General features: G+C 45.0%; 2 protein-coding genes across 3 annotated transcripts in view; one reads left to right on the top strand and one right to left on the bottom strand.

The window, feature by feature from the left end:
* The first annotated feature begins 196 nt into the window (after positions 1–196).
* Positions 197–18,403, top strand: pkig (protein kinase (cAMP-dependent, catalytic) inhibitor gamma). 2 transcript variants are annotated; one of them, XM_030367533.1, is made up of 3 exons: positions 197–411; positions 16,780–16,964; positions 17,722–18,403. In XM_030367533.1, the coding sequence occupies exons 2-3, from the start codon at positions 16,808–16,810 to the stop codon at positions 17,799–17,801; spliced, it is 237 nt and encodes a 78-aa protein (XP_030223393.1). In that variant the 5' UTR covers positions 197–411; positions 16,780–16,807; the 3' UTR covers positions 17,802–18,403. The 2 variants fall into 2 exon arrangements, with proteins under 2 accessions (XP_030223393.1, XP_030223385.1); XM_030367525.1 differs by having other exon boundaries at positions 17,719–18,403.
* ada (adenosine deaminase) overlaps positions 17,955–20,418 on the bottom strand; it is a 15,596-nt gene continuing 13,132 nt past the window's right edge. Inside the window, 1 exon segment of the mRNA XM_030363911.1 lies at positions 17,955–19,450. Within this exon segment, the coding sequence (XP_030219771.1) occupies positions 19,346–19,450 (105 nt within the window). The 3' untranslated portion in view covers positions 17,955–19,345.

Genomic DNA, 20,418 nt, shown 5'->3' with positions numbered 1-20,418 from the left:
TTTCAGTTATCGTGTCATAATCGTATTACTGAATATTTATTACTTACCAATTTATATCCCCAATCTACCCACAATAAAAGGCTAGTAATGCTAAATGTATCTGTTTAATTTGTACAAGTGTCACAGTCTGGAACCTCAGAGTCGGAGAGACAATGCCATACGAAACTCAAGAGGCGTTCTCTGATTGGTTGGGAGACGCTGAACTCCATTTTGGAAACAGCTGTTTGAAGACGTCACCTCTGCTGAGCTCGGCGGGGAGCCTTCAGCGGGCTGAAGACCTGCTGGTGGAGCTGAAGTCCTCCTGGTGGAGCAGTCTTGTGTCTCGTTAGCGGGGGATCTGGAAAACAAAGGGAGCCATTAATGCCATTTGGACATTGTAACAGGTGGATAACAAGATCCTTCCGAATTAAGGTGAGTGTCCATCTTTTGTTACATGTGTTTTATGGAGGACAATACACTAGCTGTGTTGGTTCAGGTAGAATGCTACAACACGCAGCCTCTGGGATCGGGTCCGTCTCCGGGACTCTCCGGGTCTGGGAACGTCTCCGGGTCCGGGTCTGGGTCCGTCTCCCGTTACGTCTCCGGGACTGTCTCTGGGTCAGTCTCGGTGACCGACTCCGGGACAGTCTCCGAGTCCGTCCCCCGGTCTGGGTCCGCCTCTTGGTCTGTCTCCTGGTCCGTCTCCGGGACCTCCGTAGTCACAACTCGGTCATCCCACATTAGAGGGAAACACGATGGCATTAAAACGTCACAGCTGCATTTATTACAAGCCCACAATGATGAGTGAAATAAAAGGTACCGTTTGTTTGCATCTCCACGCCGTCGTGATCTAGAAGAGATTGTAACTTCCCACGCCATGGTAATCTCATACAGGCTCTTCTTGGATCCCTTGTTTTGATGCATTCATCATGGTTCTTGTGGACGGGGCTCTCTGATAGGCACACATCTCTCCCACCACTGTAAAATATGATTGGGGTGAATATGGGCTAACAATTGCCTGCACTCCTTTGTGTTCTGTACCCCTTATGTTTTGGTCTGCTGATTGTAGTACACAAGCCCATCTCAAGTATTTCCACACACACACATAGACCTAGATAGACAGAGACAGACACACGCAGACGAAGACGATGTACTCAAAGTGTGTCTTTCTCACACAAAATATATGTTCTTCCCATCTGGAAACCATTTTGTTAATTGCAATCCATCTATTCCTCCTGGTCGATACAGAAGGGTTATTGTTGGTTCGACCTTTCAGAAAAAAAACTACTCTTGGCTGAGAAGCTTTTAATTACAAGGAGCCCTGCATGCTGGAAGAGTACCCTACTTTTACAATTCAAAAAGGATACTGGGCCCTCCCAGTATCCTTTTAGACTTTTATGACACTATGCCATTTCCATGATACATGTCCAATCAGTACTTTATAATATTTATGTTTCTGAGTTTGTCAGAAGAACCAGTCTACTAAACGCATTGTATCATGGAAATGGTTATAATATTTACCATTTCTTTACATGGCTATAAGCATGTACACGTTCTACATGTGTTTCCCTCTGGGGCTGATGCTCAAACAAAAATACCTTCTGGTAAACTTTAGGACTGAAACAGACTTATTCATGCACTTAAGTCATGTAGGCAATGTTTATTCTCTGAAGAGAACTAAAGCCTGAGTCTCCTCTTAGGAGCCACCATGACGTGGATGGTATGATTTAATATTGTTGGTCTTCTTGTGATAAGGGTGTAACCAATCCATGAAGCATTGTCTTTTAATTCATAATATCACTGTTGCCTCCTGCCGTGACTGTACCAGCTACCACTGCAGACAGGCAGAGAGAGGCCGTACATGTCCAGCTGCTGATTGCGCCAAAGCTCAATCATCGTGTTCTACATCCATCACTGAGTCTGATGCTCCACTCAGACATGCACTGATGATGGTAGTTACGAGGACACGCGGTCACAGTTCCTGGTAATCTGTGGTCTGACATTAACAAGAGTCACTGCTGCACCATTATTCTCCTCCTCCCTCCTCCTCCTAGGTCCTCCATCAGATGGATTTGGTGTTTGGTCATATGGGCTGATGGGCAGCCCAGTCAACAGTAACAGGATTATCCTTGGAACCCCTTATCATTGCTCTGGATGACGTGGCTCCATGAGGGCTCTGGTGTCACGGCGGTGTTGTCCATTTGCTAAGCAGCTCTTTCCTCTTTGGTCAGCAGATTTTAATATCGTTTTTAGGATCATTACTTTAGTGTGAAACATTTTTCCCATTGTGATGAGAATGTTTTCTCGCTGATTGAGGTCATTGTTGGTTTAATATTGGAGATGGAATTATACCCAAATAATTGGTTCACTTTCTGTTTCACATCTCATTCAGATTTGGTCTTCTGTTCCAAGAGCCTGCCCTAAAAAGTCATTTTTTTTCATCTCTTTTATTTTGTATATACTTTTCTCTTATCCGGGGTGGGTTCCATCTTCAGTGTGGGATTGGATGTTCTTGTCCCATAAGGGCCTTCAGCCTCGCACCGTGGGCAACAGCACGTTGTGTACATGAAAAACAGCCCAACACTCAGGCCTATCAGCACAACTCTGTAGCCTGGTTCGGTCAACTGTTGAATACTGAGATCCAGCGCTATTATTCTCTCCCTGTCACTCGCCTTCTTCAAGTATTTGCACTTTATGTGACTGGGATAATGTTGCTCCACGTTGACTAACTGGGTGGGGTATTGTGTGAACACTCGCCCTTCCTCCCCCGCACACCCGCCGTCACGCCAGCAAATGACACCCACGTCCCCCTGACCGTGTGGGAGAAGAACGTGATGCAGCGTTTCAGGCACTGGAGTTACTTCACACACAGCCCTAATGGTAATGGAGGAGACGGAAGTTGGCCAACTTGTGTGTGAGTGCCAGTGTGTTGACTCCACAGCGCTGAGATAGCTCTATGAGAGCATACAGGCCTAGATACTCCTGCCATCGCCTAGAGCAGGGGCTCGAGGGAATCAATGAACAAACTAGGGACTAGAATAGATATGGCTCTGTTTAGCTCGCATAATAAAGCGGGAGCATTCCTGCTCTTCTGTTTCTTGGCCTGTCCCCTTTTCTTCCGCCACCCCCCTCTCTCTCACTCTTTTCTTCCTTTCTCCCCCCTCCTTCTGCTCCCTCTTGTCCTCCCTACTTTTTCAGCCCGGCCTCCATTGTGAAGGGAGCCTGGGAAATGATAGGGAACATACAACACAGGCACACAAAGCGCGTGCTTCCTGTTGGGCCTGTTTGATGTGTGGGCAGCCGGCCGGTGGAGAAACGGAGGGGGCTTGGATTTACCGTCTTGGAAGGAGAAATGGTGATGCATCATTTCCTGTGTGGGGGTGTCATTTATTTAGCAGCTCACAGACCAGTGGACCTTGAGGCGTGGGAGAGGGCCTAGTTTGTGAGGGAACGCTCTACTCTGGGTTGATGAGGCGTGGCCGTGCCAAACTTTCATTGAGACGTGGAGGTATCGTGCGGCCTGCTAGAAGAGATTAGTTGTGATGTGAGTGTTGTTTATCAAGCCTTTTTTTGTTGAGGCACCATTGACTCGATTGGATTCCAGACAATGATCGTACAAACAAGCCAATGCTATTTTGATGCCAACACATGATGCATTTCGCCTCCCGGACAGGCGGCGGAGGCGGCGGTGTGGCGGTGGTCAGGTTCAGTCCAGGCACCTGCTTTCCCCTCGCCCTGTGTGTGGTGCACAGGCTCCGTGGCACACACCCATCACCTCCAGCCAAAAATCATGGGGGGGACAATGATTAGGACAAGCGGACAGTGAGGTCCCCATCTTGTTTTCTGGTGTGTAGCCTAAAAATCATCCTGAGTTTCTATTTAGTTTCACTTCCTAATTCAGCAGCATTGTGGTTGGAGCAACAGAGAATAGGACTGTCTCTGCTACAGTGTTTGTTAGTCATTTCTCTGCGATTAGTTACTCAGCTCTCTGTGTCTTGACACGCAAACACAGGTCATGTGAGACAGCAATGTTGTGTTTCACTTCTGTATGTTGCGAAGACATGTATCCGTCTTGATGCATAAGCTTCACCAGGACATTGGGTGTGGATAGGCGTAGACGTTGCAAAGTAATTGGATCCGACACCGAGAGTCTAACAAAGATAACAATTAATATATCAAACGCATTGTTCTTTTAAACATTTTTGGTTCATCATTTTAACAAGCATCCCAGCACTGGAATAACGACTGTGATTGTGTTACCATTTCTCTTCCGCTCGGAAGCTATCATTTCATGTGGCCGTTTCGCCCTGGAAATGTCTGGCTACATAAAAGGGTTTAGTGACAGACAGACGGGTCAGGTGGCAGCGTGTAGGCTGGTTCTCTCTCACGGCTGGCCAGCTGCACCCCCAGCGTACCAGAGCCTGAGGGGCCATATAAGGGAAGAGAGGGAGACGTTTGGTCATGTGCACTGAGGTGGAGTGCTGTCGGGCCCTGTCTGTCTGGTATTGTGCACATTGTGGTGGTGAAGTATCGCCTGGATACTATTCAATGCTCTCATGGGCTTTTCTTTCTCCTGCTCATTCTCTCTGTTGGTTGTAGTCTTAAATCTGCAAAGCAGCCATGATTTTTTGAGCCCATGTTAGGTGGAGCAGGTTGAGATCTACTCCCTGTTCTCCCCACAGACCCAATGCATTTAGAGCAGGACATTTGCTGCTGCAAGGAACAGTTTCAGTTTAGGTTTAAGCAAGCATCCTTGGGTGATGAAGGGATTTATATGAATTACTTTTCAAATATGGCATAGGTTGGTGGATAGTTGATAATCCAAAGCCTTCCAATATGTGGGTGGTGTTAAGTTTTCCTCTTAGATCCTTTTGTTTTATTCATTGGTTCTCTAGTTGCTGGCCCACAGTAGCTGATGCTAATAGGCTGCGTCAGGCTTCTCATCTCTCTGCCGGGTGATGTGATGGGCCTTCTGGCGCAGGGGATCAGTTGGTTGCAGGATAATTAGGACGGCAATTAGATGGGAGTAGCATACCGCCAACTCTCTAACGCCCCCTCACGCAGCAAGAGGGGGGGGGGGAAAGACATCAATGTTGATTGGACTGAGTATGGGGTGTTGTCGGCGGTAACTTTGCAGGTCCCAAGGGTGAGATACTGTACCACAGGGCACTGTGGTGCAAGCTGCCATGTAGTCCCGACCGGACCAGAGGGAGCGGGGCCCTCCCCTCCAGCCCCCCGGGGCCCCTCCCCTCCAGCCCCCCGGGGCCCCTCCCCTCCTGCCCCCTGGGGCCCCTCCCTCCGGCCTCCGGGTCATGTAGTAACAGGAAGGTCAGGTGTATGAGTAGTGGCCCGTTCATATTTAATGAACAAAAGAATGCAGCGCGACAGAAGAGCAGCAGCCCTCGCTGTGTTAAACCCCTAAGGGATGCAGGATTTGGATTGTAAGTCCTGCATCTTCTATCAAAATATGTGTCAATAACATAGTGGAAGAAATTTCTGGTTGTGCCCCTAACATTTTCAGTTAGGGGCCACAGTGCTCCTAGTGAAAAAAGTTAGTCTGGAACAGTATTACCGATGCATTATTCATCTTTATTTTTTATACTTGATGGAAGTATGTTTTCATTCCCTACGCGAGTTTTCTACCTTAATAATGCATAATAATTAAAAAATATTTGTAATATAATATTATATTGTCTGTTTATCTCCAAAGAGACTTATGATTTTTAGTTATTCAGTGTGTTTAAGACACACTGTGGAGACTTAAGATCTTTAGTTAGATGTGTTTACTGTGGAGACTTAATAAGGCCCTGTCTACACAGACGAAAACTATATTCCCCCCCCCCCCGTTTTCCTTGGCAACGTTTCAGGAATTTTTCCATAAAGATGAACTCATTACAAAAACGCACAACTGTAGAAACAATGAAGTACATCTTCCAAGCCTATATGTGGCGCTGTTTCTCCACCAAAAAAAAGACGAGGAGGAGCATGCGCACTAAGCCTGCGCGCTGTATACAAACATACAGTCGAGGAGGAGAAACCGAACAACAACAGCAGTTGTTAAACCTTGTAGATTGAGCAGACAATACTTTTTTAGGTACAGTTGGTCATTAATGTGTGTTTAAGACGCATTGTGGAGACTTAAAGGCCCACTATGCAACTTTTTTAGCCAAAATTACATTACTTATGCAGGTTGAGAGTTATTCTGATGGTTCTGCAACCATTTCTGGGTCGTTTGGTGGGTGTGTCATTGCCCCATGTCGCCTCTCCAAGGAAAAAGCGCATATGCGACTTGCTCTGTTCGGACCGACACAATCCGGATGTGACGCAGCGGAAGTATCCAATCGCGCCTCGAAAATGTAGTCAGATTGTAGTTTCGAAAATGCTTTACGGCACAGACACACACCCAAACATGGCACCGGCTAGATATAAACAGCCAGTTGCGAGGCAATTGTTGCATTCATCATGGATCAATCGTCTGCTAAGGGACCCAAGAGGCGACTGTCGGTGGAACAAAAGAAGAATAAAAAGAAGTTGGACCAGACACGAGTGAAAGGGGAACTATGCAACTTTGTTTCGATTCCTCCTTGCGCATCTTGGCGGAGAAAGGGAATAGGTTTCTGTCTTTCTCTTCTTTCTCGGGTCTCGCAAAGTAACAAATTGCTTTACGGCACCGACCCCAAAACACGGAACCGGCTCGATATAAACATATAAACACAAGTAACTAAGGGATTGTTACATTCATCATAGTCTCGCAAAGCCAGACCAAACTACAGCAAGTAGAATGGTCTGGAACCACGCTACGTCGAGCCGTCTATCCTTGGGGAAACTGGGCGGGCCTGTTTTTATTTCTTTAAACCAATCACAATCGTCAAGGGCGGGGCTAAGCCCGGGAAGCAGCAGCGGTGTCCATGCAAAATAGTGCCGGTTGGAAATGCCAGCAACCGGATGGGGAGGAGTAGCGGTGAAATCCGACGCTAGGCAATAGACGCTGTCCACTTCCGTTCAGCCAGACTACATTCATCATAGATCAGCCGACTAAAAAGAGACGGAGAAACCCAATGTCGGAGGAACAGAAGAAGAGAAAAGGGAGACTGACCGACAGAGAGGCCAGACACGAGTAAACGTTGGGCAAGCTTTTCAGGAATAGCGTGAACTGAAAGAAAAAGACTGCTAATCAGACGCCGACTTGGCCGTGTTGCTTTTGAAATTGAAAGTACCCTTTCAAACTTTGTCTTCGTGGTATTCTTGATGTTGATAGTCTCTGTACAAATGTGTTTGCTCAACCATTTTGTTGTGAGCCCTGTAAAAATGTGTTTTCTCGACCGTTTTGTTGTGAGCCCTGTATGTTTCCTTTCCTTTGTTTCCACGGGTGTTTTGCTGTTTGTCTGTCTCGTCCCCCAGATACAGGCTGAATCCCTGAATCCAGGTTCTTGTTTATTTCGATTATTATGTTGGCCAACACTCTTACACAGATTTTTCTGTTCAACCTAATATAAAACAATTATAATCTAGGATATAAATTCTCCCAGTCAACTATAAAAAAGGATGGATTTATGTTTATTGCAATACAAATACACCGTTTTAAAAATGTATAACCGTGTCTACACTTCATGATCATCTACTTCGGACATGGCTCCACGCATTCGCAGGCTTCTTTGAAAACAAATGCACATGGCTAGCGTAGAAGTGCATGGGGAAGGGTCGTCAACGAGTTGTTACGACAGTGTTGTAAAATATCTACCACGAAGCTGTAGGGGGCGCTGTGGAGAGAAAAGTGCGTGCCAAACCAAGAAAACAGCGAAGAAATGCCCGATCTTGAATAGTGGGCCTTTAAGATGTTTAGTTAGTAGGTGTGTTTAAGACAAGCTGTGGAGACATTTCCCACGTCCCCCTCACCACAGTGCTTGAGAGATGACTGTGATTAAAACCTTACATTTATTTAGCTGACACTTTTGTTCTAAGTGTCTTACATTAAGTGCATTCAACAATGAAGATGCATTGCCCTTAAAGAGCAGTGCATTGCCCTAAAAGTGCAAGATTAATGCGAATACATAACATTTTTTGTTGTACAATCCATCATTATAATCAAATGATTGTAACGTTCTTCACAGACTGTCCTGTTGAAGACATTGCAACACGCTCACAGGGTGGCTAAGGTAGGATCTGAACTGTTGAGGTTGCCATGGGGGTTGCCCCCCTCCACCCACAATAAAATACTTAAGTGGAAACACTTGAGGAGGGGGCCGGGCGGATGCACAGCATTGGGTTTGCTCTCTGCAGATAATGCTCAAGTTTATTACACCCAATCAGGACTAAAAGGCTTTGGCGAAAGAGCCGTAATGGGCTGGGATCAGAGTGGCTGACTCATGCTCCCTCCTCTTTTCTATTGATTTATTTGCTTCTTTTTTGTTCCAAATGTCCGGCACGCAGCACACTCTTCACCTAGCCCTGCCCGGCCCTGCGGTCGCAGTGACCCGGGGCGTTCAGCCGCCTTCCAGCACGCCTTCCACACTCCAGCTCTCTCCTCTTTCCGCTCTCGTCGTCTTCAACAAAACGTTGTTTGACATGCTTCTGTTGTGATACAAGATAATGATACAAGCGTCTCTCATTCCCACCGCAATCCCGCCCGCCTCCTATCACTTTTGGAAACTTGGTCCCTTTCTGTTTTCACAGCACCAGCCATCACTGTTGTTGTTGTTGTTGTTGTTGTTGTTGTTGTTGTTAGTTGGAGCTGCGAGTCTGAAGGCTTTCTCAATAAAGAAACCTGCCCAGCCACCATTCATTCAGGCCAGAGGAGTTCCTATAAATCAGTCAGTCTCTGGAGAAGCAAAGGGGATATGTCGGAGGGCTGTACATCGGCTGCCAACAGGAAGTGACCTGCAGGAACCCAGCAGTTTGAAGCCCTCAATGGGTATTCCTTTTATTAGATATTCAGTGTATCTGTGGATACCTATTGTTATTGTCACAGTTGGGTATTCATTTTAATTGGAAGTGTCCATATCTCAACCTCTGAAAAGTATAACATTTTTGTATTTCTCAGACTTTAGGGTATCCCTCTAACTAAACAGCTTTGCCATTGGGACCCATAATGTCCACCAGGATAAAACTTGCTGTACATTGACATGTTGAAAGACTTTGAACATTTTCTCATTCGACCAAGACTCAGAATTACCTTCTTTTTTTTCTACAGATGATCTATGGACTTGTCTGAGCTTATAGCAACCATTTTTGATGACGTAAAAATGAATAACTCATGTGGGAATCCATATTTTTCAACATTCAATCACAGTTACACTTGAAGTAGTCAAGGACTGTGACTACTCGGGCCACATATAGGCCAACCCAAATTGTGTGTCGATAAAAAGAATGAAGTCAAAGTGTACATTTTAATGAATGCTAAGCTAAGCACTAATGTTCGATTTCCATGGAGTCGTCGTCAGAAGGTGACAGGAACTTTAAATTTGCCAAGAACATAGAGAAGTCCTCCCTTAACATGTGTACAACATTGTGTGTCAATATCTTATTCCATGACGTCAGTGTCAATAACAATTGCTATTAAGTGTAATGTACCCTTTTGTCAGCAGGAGGCAGAAAATCACACTGTGTGTGTGTGTGTGTGTGTGTGTGTGTGTGTGTGTGTGTGTGTGCGCGTGTGTCGTGTGTCGTGTGTCGTGTGTCGTGTGTGGTGTCGTGTGTGTGTGTGTGTGTGTCACTCAAAAACTGTAATAGAACGAAGATGGTGTCATGTGTGTCTAGGAGTAATCACTACAACCCGGATTCATCGATGGGCTAGGCACGGTTTGGGCTGTGAACCCCTCTGGGACTGTCCTTAGGACTAGTTATTAGGATTATAAATAAATTGAAATAACAAACTAAGTACTGGTGGCTGCAGTGAAAAGTAACATATTGCAGATTTCAATGAGTTGTATATGTTTATATGTATGCATTGGCTCACTTTTAAGTAGCTTTGTATAAACTCGACTGGAGTGTACAACTGTCTAGGTTGGGTTACACCATTCATTAGCATTATGCCTGGTTTGATATTTTAACATGGTCTCCTTATTCCAAAATCTCTGAAAGATGATCAATAGGACTGACTATAGGAATCTCCACACAGTGAACTTGATGCTGTTGTGTTCGTTGACATGACATCCTTATGTACCAAGTCTGATATGGTTGGGGTGGGTAGCAGCCAGCTACCCCTCTGAGCCACTACCATTGTCCTGGGAGTGTTTACAGCTGCAGCTGTCACGCACGCAGGCCGCGCACGCACACACACACACACACACACACACACACACACACACACACACCCCCTCAGCTTTTATTTACGGTCATATGAAATGACTATCATTGTTTATAGTCTGCTTTTTGTATGAAAAGGGAAAAATCCCCATGGTTAAAAATAAAGATATATTCTTATCAACCGCAAGCAGCCATCACTTGGTTACATGCAGTCGACACGTGACTTCCACAGCCAGGGCTGTGCACACAAGCGTGGATTGTGTTTAAAGGGGATCATCATTAAAATACCTGCGTTCCCAGCTGAACTCAACATGGCAAGCAGTTTGCCATAAAGACACAAAATGATACGGAAGAAACGAACACACACACACACACACACACAGTGTGATACTGCTATCCTTTGAGCTGAGTGGATCTACTTGTCACCGTAGTCAACCTATAAAAGCCCTTCTGTTTTTTAAGTCCACCTGTAAAATGATGGGTGAATCAGTGATGTGACATGTCCTACTTATGGTGATTTATCTTGAAATTTAAGGATTTCACTCTACATTTTGTAGAATCTGGAGAGTGATCACCATGTTGTGCAGCGCCTCTACAGCTCTAGGGATCTCCAGGTGAATAGCGCTTTGCACTTTCTGTTCAGCCACAGCAATGCACCTAGAGCCTCCGAGGGGACCCCAACGAAGAGCCAGTGGGATGTAAGGGAGCCGTCGTGGGAACAGAGTGGCCCTGGGTCACGCCGTCATCACTGAGGCACATTCTTGTCCTGTCGCTGTCTGAACTCAGTAGAGGAAACGGCAACTTCCTTTAAGAAAAAATGGAGCCCATCTGCATGGCCTGGTGGCTGCTGAGGGTTTGTGATGGTATACCTACCTAGGGGTACCCAGGGTTTTTTTCAGGTTAGAACACCTAGGCCAAGACATCAGGTGTCTCCACCGCCATTTTCCGTTGGTAGCAGCTATAGTTGACTTTTGCTGCTAGCCCACTCCACCAGAGAATTTCTGTTGGCCCCAGTGTATGGGTGGGGCTTGGTGTTCATGGGTAAAATAAGTCCCACTGGCCCTTGTTCCTGTGACCACGTCCACTGGCCCTTGTTCCTGTGACTGTACGTCCACTGGCCCTTGTTCCTGTGTGACTGTACGTCCACTGGCCCTTGTTCCTGTGACGGTACGTCCACTGGCCCTTGTTTCTGTGACTATACGTCCACTGGCCCTTGTTCCTGTGACGGTACGTCCACTAGCCCTTGTTCCTGTGTGACTGTACGTCCACTAGCCCTTGTTTCTGTGACTATACGTCCACTGGCCCTTGTTCCTGTGTGACTGTACGTCCACCAGCCCTTGTTCCTGTGTGACTCTACGTCCACTGGCCCTTTTTCCTGTGTGACTAGATCGCGGCCAAATGCTGGATCTTCATGGGAATCAGGTCAGCACGTTGGACATATTACGTAAACAAAGAGAAGCAACATGTAGATCCTCATTCAGGAAGTAATTCAATCCAATTCATTCCTTGTCCGCAGGGTGGTGTTTAGGTGTTCTGCACTGCTCTCCCTTTTGAATGGTGTTTTGTGGTGTTCTGGCAGTGCTCTCTCCGCTGGGTAGTATTTTGTGGTGTTCTGGCACTGCTCTCTCAGCTTGGTGGTGTTTAATGGGGTTCTGGCAGTGCTCTCTCGTCTCTCCGCTGGGTGGTGTTTTGTGGTGTTCTGGCACTGCTCTCTCCGCTGGGTAGTGTTTTGTGGTGTTCTGGCACTGCTCTCTCAGCTTGGGGGTGTTTTGTGGTGTTCTGGCAGTGCTCTCTCCGCTGGGTGGTGTTTTGTGGTGTTCTGCCACTGCTCTCTCAGCTTGGGGGTGTTTTGTGGTGATCTGGCACTGCTCCCCCTGCTGGATGGTGCTTTGCGGCGGCCAGCATCAATGACCCGGTAAGGTACAGCCCAGCAACAGGAAAGAGGAGGGATGACTTGCTAATTGAGCTCACTTTCCAGGAGCCTCCTTCTACACACTCGCACTTGCAAGCGCACAAGCACCCCTCGGCTCTCAATGGATGTGCTTGAGTGCAGCCCCCTGCCGTCCCCGTGGGGATAGATCTAGAGAGATGCAGGGCTGGCAGAGCGGGCTTGGAGGCTGCAGATTCCAGGACAGCTTTGCGTCGAGTCTTTCTTAATCAGGACGGCCAATTAGTACAAATGTCACTGGTGCCATTCGTCACAGTGCAGAAATAGAAATGGCAATTAAGGAGAGCTGGGTTTTCTCTTATTTAATTATTAGGTCACTCGTCCACTCCTGCTGTCTGAGTCTGCGCTGCGATGTTAGGGGGCCGGTGCCCCCTCTGCTGGGATCAACCTGCCGATCTGACGGAACAAAGCGTCTGTATCACAGAATATATCGATGGATAGTTTATATAGATATTATAAAGATAGACGGCAGTGTTATTATGAAAGACCAGTGTCTTTACAACTCCAGTATAACATGCAGTGAGCTCAGTGTTTCATAATACCGACCAGGATAACATTCAGTGTTTCATAATACCAACCAGTATAACATTCAGTGAGCTCAGTGTTTCATAATACGGACCAGTATAACATTCAGTGAGCTCAGTGTTTCATAATACCAACCAGTATAACATTCAGTGAGCTCAGTGTTTCATAATACCGACCAGTATAACATTCAGTGTTTCATAATACCAACCAGTATAACATTCAGTGTTTCATAATAAAAACATTAAGTGAGCTCAATGCTTCATAATACCAGCCAGTATGACATTCAGTGTTTCTGTTAGATTTCAGCTTATTTCTAAACTGTTCGTATAGACTCTGCGTTGTGTATTTTCCGTCGTAGTAGTAATTCTTGAAGTCAGGGTGGATGAGAGGGTTGAATAGATGGTTTGTTCCAGGATGTAATACAGCGAGATACAGACTTAGGTTGAATAATCTATAGGGGACGCGGTTGAGGAGCAGTTTTGAGACGTGTTCCTTGGCTGTCGATCACTCTTCTCCTCGAACCAAAGGGTTGTGGCGAGTATTATATTAAAGAAAACATGAAGAACAAGAGAACAGAAGCACTCTCACCCTTGATAAGGTATATGGCCCTGGCTATGTCCCAGACAACCAGGTTGGTAAATCCTTGTTGAGACATAACAAATGGCGGAATGTGGGAAAAACACCTTGTATCAGTGTGAGAGGCACTGGCCTGTTCCTAGACTAGAAATGTGAAAACAGAGAGACACTAAAATACACCAACATTCTACAATACCAACCAGGGGTGCGTTTCCCAAAACAGTCAGGACAATAGCATTTTGCCGACTTATTACTAAGCCCTGTTCTACTATGCAGCAGCCGAACTACGAGTGTTTCCCAAAAATCTCCAGCTAACATAGCAATACGTAGCTGAGCTCCTCGTTGATTAGCTGTGTTCTTATCAGCTAGTAGATAGTGAACAGATGTTTTCTGCAGGCGGAGTTCGGAGTTGCTCTGAGGCACTCAATCATTCACAGGTGGAAGCCTCACAAACTTTGATATTTAGACTACATGCTTGTTATACAGTTGTGGTTAATATTCGCCAACTTGATTGTGTATAGCCTACCTATCCTTTCTATCCAACATTAGAAACAATTTCAGAAATAATTATAATTGTTTGAAAAAATGTCACACAAATTTTTAATGACACTGGCAATTTCTTCAGCGTCACTATGCAATTCAATATAGTTGCTGCAAACGGTTGATACCTTTATGGAAAAAATATAATTCTAACAATGAATTTGGTGAGAAATTAGCTTTGTCTGTTCTCTAGGATATAGTACTTTTCTCCCCTATTCTGTGGAAGGGTTAAATGGCTGAGTGGTTAGAGCGCACACCCTGAAATTAACAGGTTGTTTTTTGCCAACGGTTCAATCCCTGCCAGGTGCATTTTGTCTCCTCAGTTCTAATGATGGACTTTAGATGTTTGAAGTCTGTCAATCTCTTTCAGTACCTCGGCTGTATATCTCCCTCCTGCAATATTTTGATAGCCTATTCGTTTTGACAGGGGGCAGCATCTTGTGTTGTCCCTGCAGTGGATGCATGTTTCTTGATAATTTTTTATTTTAGATTGTAGGCTATCAATGAATTCACTTCTCTGAAACCCACTGCCCAGAACCTTATCATATGTAATAACTAAGAGGGTTTTTAAATGAAATATTTGTGAGCCATTAAATGTCCAGTGATGTTCCACACCCTAACATTTGGAGGCGCTACTGCATTAACTCGGAATGCTGATTGTGTAAAAAAGAAGACGGTCATGTGACCAACAGCCCTAGAACTGTTGTAAATAATTTGCCTTTTTACCATGTGGGTAATAACTTAGGGACTCAGCCAGACTATGTTGTTGGGAAAAGGTCAGGGAGCCTTACCTTGCTAGTACAATGGAGTTTAATAACTTCCTCCATACTATGAGCTTAGTATGTAGGTGAAACGGTTTTTGGGAACACTATCCAATTAACTGTTGAGTCCCTAAGAGGTAGGTTGCTAAGGAAGTTAGCAACTATGCTTTTGGGAAACGAACCCCAGGTTGGCATTATGAAACACTCACTGAATGTTATACTGGTTGGTATTATGAAACACTCACTGAATGTTATACTGGTTGGTATTATGAAACACTGAGCTCCCTGAATGTTATACTGGTTGGTATAAGCAAGATTGAATGAGCCTGGTTGGGTTAGGACACTGGGGAAGCCCCTAGTCTTTTGCGATAAGTGCCCTGGGATCTTCTATGACCTCAGTGAGTCAGGACCTCGGTTTTATGTCTGCTCCGAAGGACGGCGCCTTCCACAGCACAGTGTCCCCGTTACTGCACTGGGGCATCGGGATTGATGTTAAGGCCAGAGGGAAGAGTGCCACGTATTGGCCACCACCTGACACCACTTACAGCACCTGGTATTCCCAGGCGGTCTTCGTTTCCCAAAAGCATAGTTGCTAGCTTCCTTAGCAACCTACCTTTTAGGGACTCAACAATTAATAGGAAAGTGTTCCCCAAAACCATTTCACCTACATAGTAAGCTAATAGTATGGAGGAAGTTATTAAACTCCATTGTACTAGCAAGGTAAGGCTCCCTGACATACATAGTCTGGCTGAGTCCTTATTACCCACATGGTAAAAGGCAAATTATTTCAGCTCTAGGGCTGTTGTAGGTCCATATTAGGCCACATGCTTTGTGGTCACATGACCGATTCCAGTCTTCTTTTTCTTTTTTTACACCATTAGCATTCCAAGTTAGTGCAGTAGCGCCTCCAAATAATTTGCCTTTTTACCATGTGTGTATAAGGACTCAGCCAGGGTGTGGAACATCACTGGACATTTAATGGCTAACAAATATTTTCTTTAAAAACCATGTTAGTAACCCTGTTCGGGTTTTAGAGAAGTGTTTCATTCATAGCCTAAAATTTAAAATAAAATAAAAATGTATCAAGAAACATGCATCCACTGCAGCGACAACACAAGATGCTGCCCCCTGTCAAAATGAATAGGCTATCAAAATATTGTAGGATATTGTAATATTGTATCCATCATTAGAACTGAGGTAACGTATCTGGCAGGGCTTGAACCGGTGGCAAAAAACAACCTGTAAATTTCAGGGTGAGTGCTCTAACCACTCGGCCATTTAACCCTACCACAGAAATGGGGAAAAGTAATTATTTACTTATCCATATCCATAACCTAATTCCTCACCAAATTCATTGTTTGAATTATCTTTTTTTCCATAAACGTATCAACCGTTTGCAGCAACTATTTTGAATTGCATAAATAGTTTCTATGCTGATGAATTTGCCAGTGTTGGTGATGTTTTTTTCCAAACAAACAATTATTTCTGAAATTGTTGCTAATGTTGATACAAAGGATAGGTAAGCTATACACAGTCAAGTTGGCAAATATTAACCACAACTGTATAACAAGCATGTACTCTAAAAATCAAAGTTTTGAGGCTTCCACCTGTGAATGATTGAATACCTCAGAGCAACTCTGAACTCCGCATTCAGAAAACATTTGGTCACTATGTATTAGCGGATAAGTACGCAGCTAATCAACGAAGAGGTCAGCTACGTATTGCTATGTTAGCTGGAGATTTTCGGGAAACACTCGTACTTCGGCTGCTGCATAGTACAACTGGGCTAAGTAATAAGTCGGCAAAATGCTAACGTCCTGACTGTTCTGGGAAACGCACCCCAGTATGCCATTCAGTATTTCAAGAGTATTTTCATGTTTAGAGCATGTTTATTCCTGGGCCTCCCTACAGAGCGTTGCATGGTCCAGACCCCTCCTATATCTGAGGCTAAGCTGCGTCCCGTAGTGCCTAAGCTCGTTCCCCAACGAGGTGGTGGTGTCTTGGGGCACCGAACCCTCTCTGGAGCTCCTGGTTTAGTCTCTTCATGTGCCGTGATGGAAGGACATTTCGAAAAACAAAAAAAAGCGGATATTGTCTTTGCCAGATCTTTTGTAATGCAGTCTCTTGGTTTTGTGTTTCTTCGTGTTGTGTGTTTCTGTTGTAAAGCAGCCCGTGAATATAACCCCCTTTACCTGCTTCCCCCAGGTGTTATGAGAGCGCTGGTCATGGCCAGATGATGGACGTGGAGACGTCTTACTCAGACTTCATCACCTGCGATCGCACCGGCCGCAGGAACGCCGTGCCTGACATCGCAGGGGAGGGCGGGGCTGCAGCCGGCAGCACTAGCGAACTGACCAAAGAGATGGCCCACATGGACCTAAAGAACCCCGGTGAGCAACCACTGTGGACCAGTAGAGCAGCACAACAGAGCCTCTACACCACTGTGCACCAGTAGAGCAGCACAACAGAGCCTCTACACCACTGTGGACCAGTAGATCAGAACAATAGAGCCTCTACACCACTGTGGACCAGTAGAGCAGCACAATAGAGCCTCTACACCACTGTGCACCAGTAGAGCAGCACAATAGAGCCTCTATACCACTGTGGACCAGTAGAGCAGCACAATAGAGCCCAGGCTCTAAGTGCCACTATCAACTGTAGCTTCAGAGTCAAATGATTCAGAGTGAAGGAATTTGCTCGGTCAATTTCATCTATTTGAGTAGTTGGATGGGTGTTTATATTTTAGACACGCCTACTTTCAATGTTCTCAAACACGACCAAACCTAGAGGTTGGTAGTTGCTCCTCCCAGAGCTGATACGCCCTCCCTAAACACCACTCCACTATTCCCCATTGGAGTGTTTCCAGCAACACGATGGCTTCCAAGCTAGCTGTTGGATTATACACGAGGCGTGTCCATTTCATCCTAATTGTCAAGCAAGCTGACGGGAACCACGCAGCGTGACTGCCGGCCGTACAGCCGAGGAGGGGGCGCTGATGTCATGCTGATATGGGGTTACGCAGACGGTCCCTGGGTTGGGTTCTCTCCCCATTGTTCCTGAGATGTGGCTCTGTGAGACCACAGGGGTGTGTTTCAGGAGGCTCTGCTGTGGACTGCTCTCATGGAGTGTTTCCCCTTTCCCCAGAAGGCGCCGTGGGGCCCCCCCCTGCACCACAGGGAGAAGGCTCCCCCAGCCAGGAGGCCCAAGAACCCACGGGGCCCACCTGAGGCCCTCCATGGCCGTCGGGAGGGGGCGCAGAGAAGGAGAGGGACATGGCACGACCCAAGGGCAGAGACTCTTTACTACTCACCGTCCACCGGCTTGTGCAGCGAGCGTGTGTGTGTGTGTGTGTGTGTGTGTGTGTGTGTGTGTGTGTGTGTGTGTGTGTGTGTGTGTGTGTGTGTGTGTGTGTGTGTGTGTGTGTGTGTGTGTGTGTGTGTGGAGAGACACTTGCCAGGTATTTTTGACTCCTGCAGTGAGGTTATAACGTGGATGGCCGTTTAGGAGAAAGCACAGGAACTTATCAGACTTTAAGACCTGTGTGTGTGTGTGTGCCCAGAGTGATATTTATGACAACACTTTAAAAGGTCCAAGCAGCCTCTGTGGATCATGAACGTCATAACCTCCATCATATTATTACTCAATGTTTGTTGTTTTAGTTAAGTTGTGTTCTTGTACAATTGTAATCATTTTTCTCTCAGTAAGCATAACACTTAACATTGTACTGTACCATACCACGTTCATATTTATTGCAAGATGTTCAGCGATATCTTTGTAATAGGATTTTTCTTTGTCAAATAAAATAAAAAACCCAAATGTATAATGTGAAGGTCATACTTGATATTTTCTAAAACCTCTTCATTTTTACACAATGGAGAATTTGCATACTACCTTGAGCGGTATGAACATGTGAAACCTTAATAAGTAAAGCAGCATTAATGGATGTATGAGCCATGTTTCCTCACTGTTATTGAATCAGCTTGGTTTACACAGGAACAGGAAGCTGCTGTTTACATTTCCTGTCTGAAATGAGCAGGTAACCATTTTAGTTGAATCCTATGAGGTAAAGGATTGTGTTTAGGAACTCTGTGTTACCCTTCCTAACTTGGTCAAAGTTAAACAACTCAGAATCTAGTTTGGCCTTGCATAATATAAGGACGATGTTCATTTCTTTCATGACTTTAAGTATGACTTCCTGAAAATCTTAAAGAGCAACAATATTTTACAAGAATCCATATTTTATTGGAGCCTTTACATAATGTGAGAATAGTAAACAAGTGCTTTTCTTCCATCAATCAGTGTAATACAAATTAAGATTTGATATAGAAAATACTTTAAAAGAACAGTTTTGTTTAACTGGAGTCTTCCTGAAATGCATGTCGGCCATTAAGTACCATCAACACTTAGTGCGACATCTACAGTTGAGAAGTAGGATAAAATTACCCATTAGCTAGTTTTACCTGAGAAATGTGGCTATTTTTAAAGCATTCAATGTAATCCCATAGGCACATAATTAGTTATTTATATTAACATAAAATGCAGTGATTTATTACAAGAATGAAGAAAAGAGGCTTGCATTAAAATTGAGTTTTAGCTGTAAAAATATGATCCAACACTGCTGCACAGCACCCTGCCGGTGGCATGTATTAATAATTATGAATTATTCTTCTAGTCCATTCATCTAGAGAGTCAGGTGGAGATGGGCTCACAGATCTGACTTGTGCACAACCAGTCAATTGATTTCCGATGACTCCATCATACACACGCTGCTTCAGAAGCCGGTGGACTTCTGCATGCCGTAGGCCTCGTAGAGTTTGGTGAGCAGCGCCTTCTTCTCCTCCTTGGGTAAGAAGCACGACTCAGCTGCACAGATATTCTATAACCACAAGTAAGCAAAGCAGCAGTCGGATATAGGTTGGTTTTTCTTCTGATCATCTCTAACGTCTAAAGAGCAACCTGCCAGGTTGGCATGTCTGCTTAATGCGGGGAAATGGATGGAACTCATTACATTACTTATTAACATTGAGGGCTTTTAGCAGACGCTTTTACCCAAAGCCACTTACAATAAGGACATTAAGTACCTCACCCTAACTCTTAACAACAATATATCGCTGTTGGTACAGTAAGGATGTTCATAGAACAAGTGGCAAGAGCTAAAAATCGCTATGTTAACCCATCCTCTGTTTACAACAAAGATAGCTAGGATAAGATGCTACACAACTAAGTACTATTTAGAAGTGCCAGGACGTACAACATACAATAAGCGTATGGGAGGGGGTGGCTAAGCAGAGTCTCGGTGACCTCTGACTTAAAATGAGAGCGGGCCTTGTGTTTGTAGTGCGATGCGCAGACGTAGACCCTTCACCTCAGCATCATGAACTCGAAGGCTTAAGGCTCTGTGCTAGTGGCTTGATGTTGAGCTTTTACTTTCTAGAGGAGCTTGTCTCCACAAGTCAATTCACGCACAAGTTGGTTTTTGGGTCTGCATTTGCACAGTTGTTATGACCTAAGTCTAAAAGAATGACACTCATTTTGAACTTCATACTTTCCTCTAATCCATTGACTACGGATGCCAACTGTCCGCTTGCTCTATACATTCACTGGAATCCGGTTAAAATAACCTTTTTAGGAAGAAAGTGCGCTTATTTTAACTGTATAGAAATACTTATTTTAGTAATTTGGAGATTTCAGCCAGTCTAGTCTGACATCTACTGGTGAAGAATAGGACTGATATTTCTTCCGAAAATAATTCAGTTAAACGTCTGAATCCAGACTAATTCAGGCACCAACATTAGTTAAACACGTCTGAATCCATACAAATTAAGCCACTAACATTAGTTAAAC

The sequence above is a fragment of the Gadus morhua genome, chromosome 1 (assembly GCF_902167405.1).
Source record: "Gadus morhua chromosome 1, gadMor3.0, whole genome shotgun sequence".
NCBI lineage: Eukaryota > Metazoa > Chordata > Actinopteri > Gadiformes > Gadidae > Gadus > Gadus morhua.
This window is presented reverse-complemented; position numbering and strand designations above follow the sequence as displayed.

Bases quoted from the DNA above. Each gene is read 5' to 3' on its own strand.
- pkig (XM_030367525.1), top strand. From the start codon at position 16,808: ATGATGGACGTGGAGACGTCTTACTCAGACTTCATCACCTGCGATCGC. The intron at 16,965-17,718 runs GTGAGCAACCAC...CCCTTTCCCCAG, and splicing joins CATGGACCTAAAGAACCCCG to AAGGCGCCGTGGGGCCCCCC.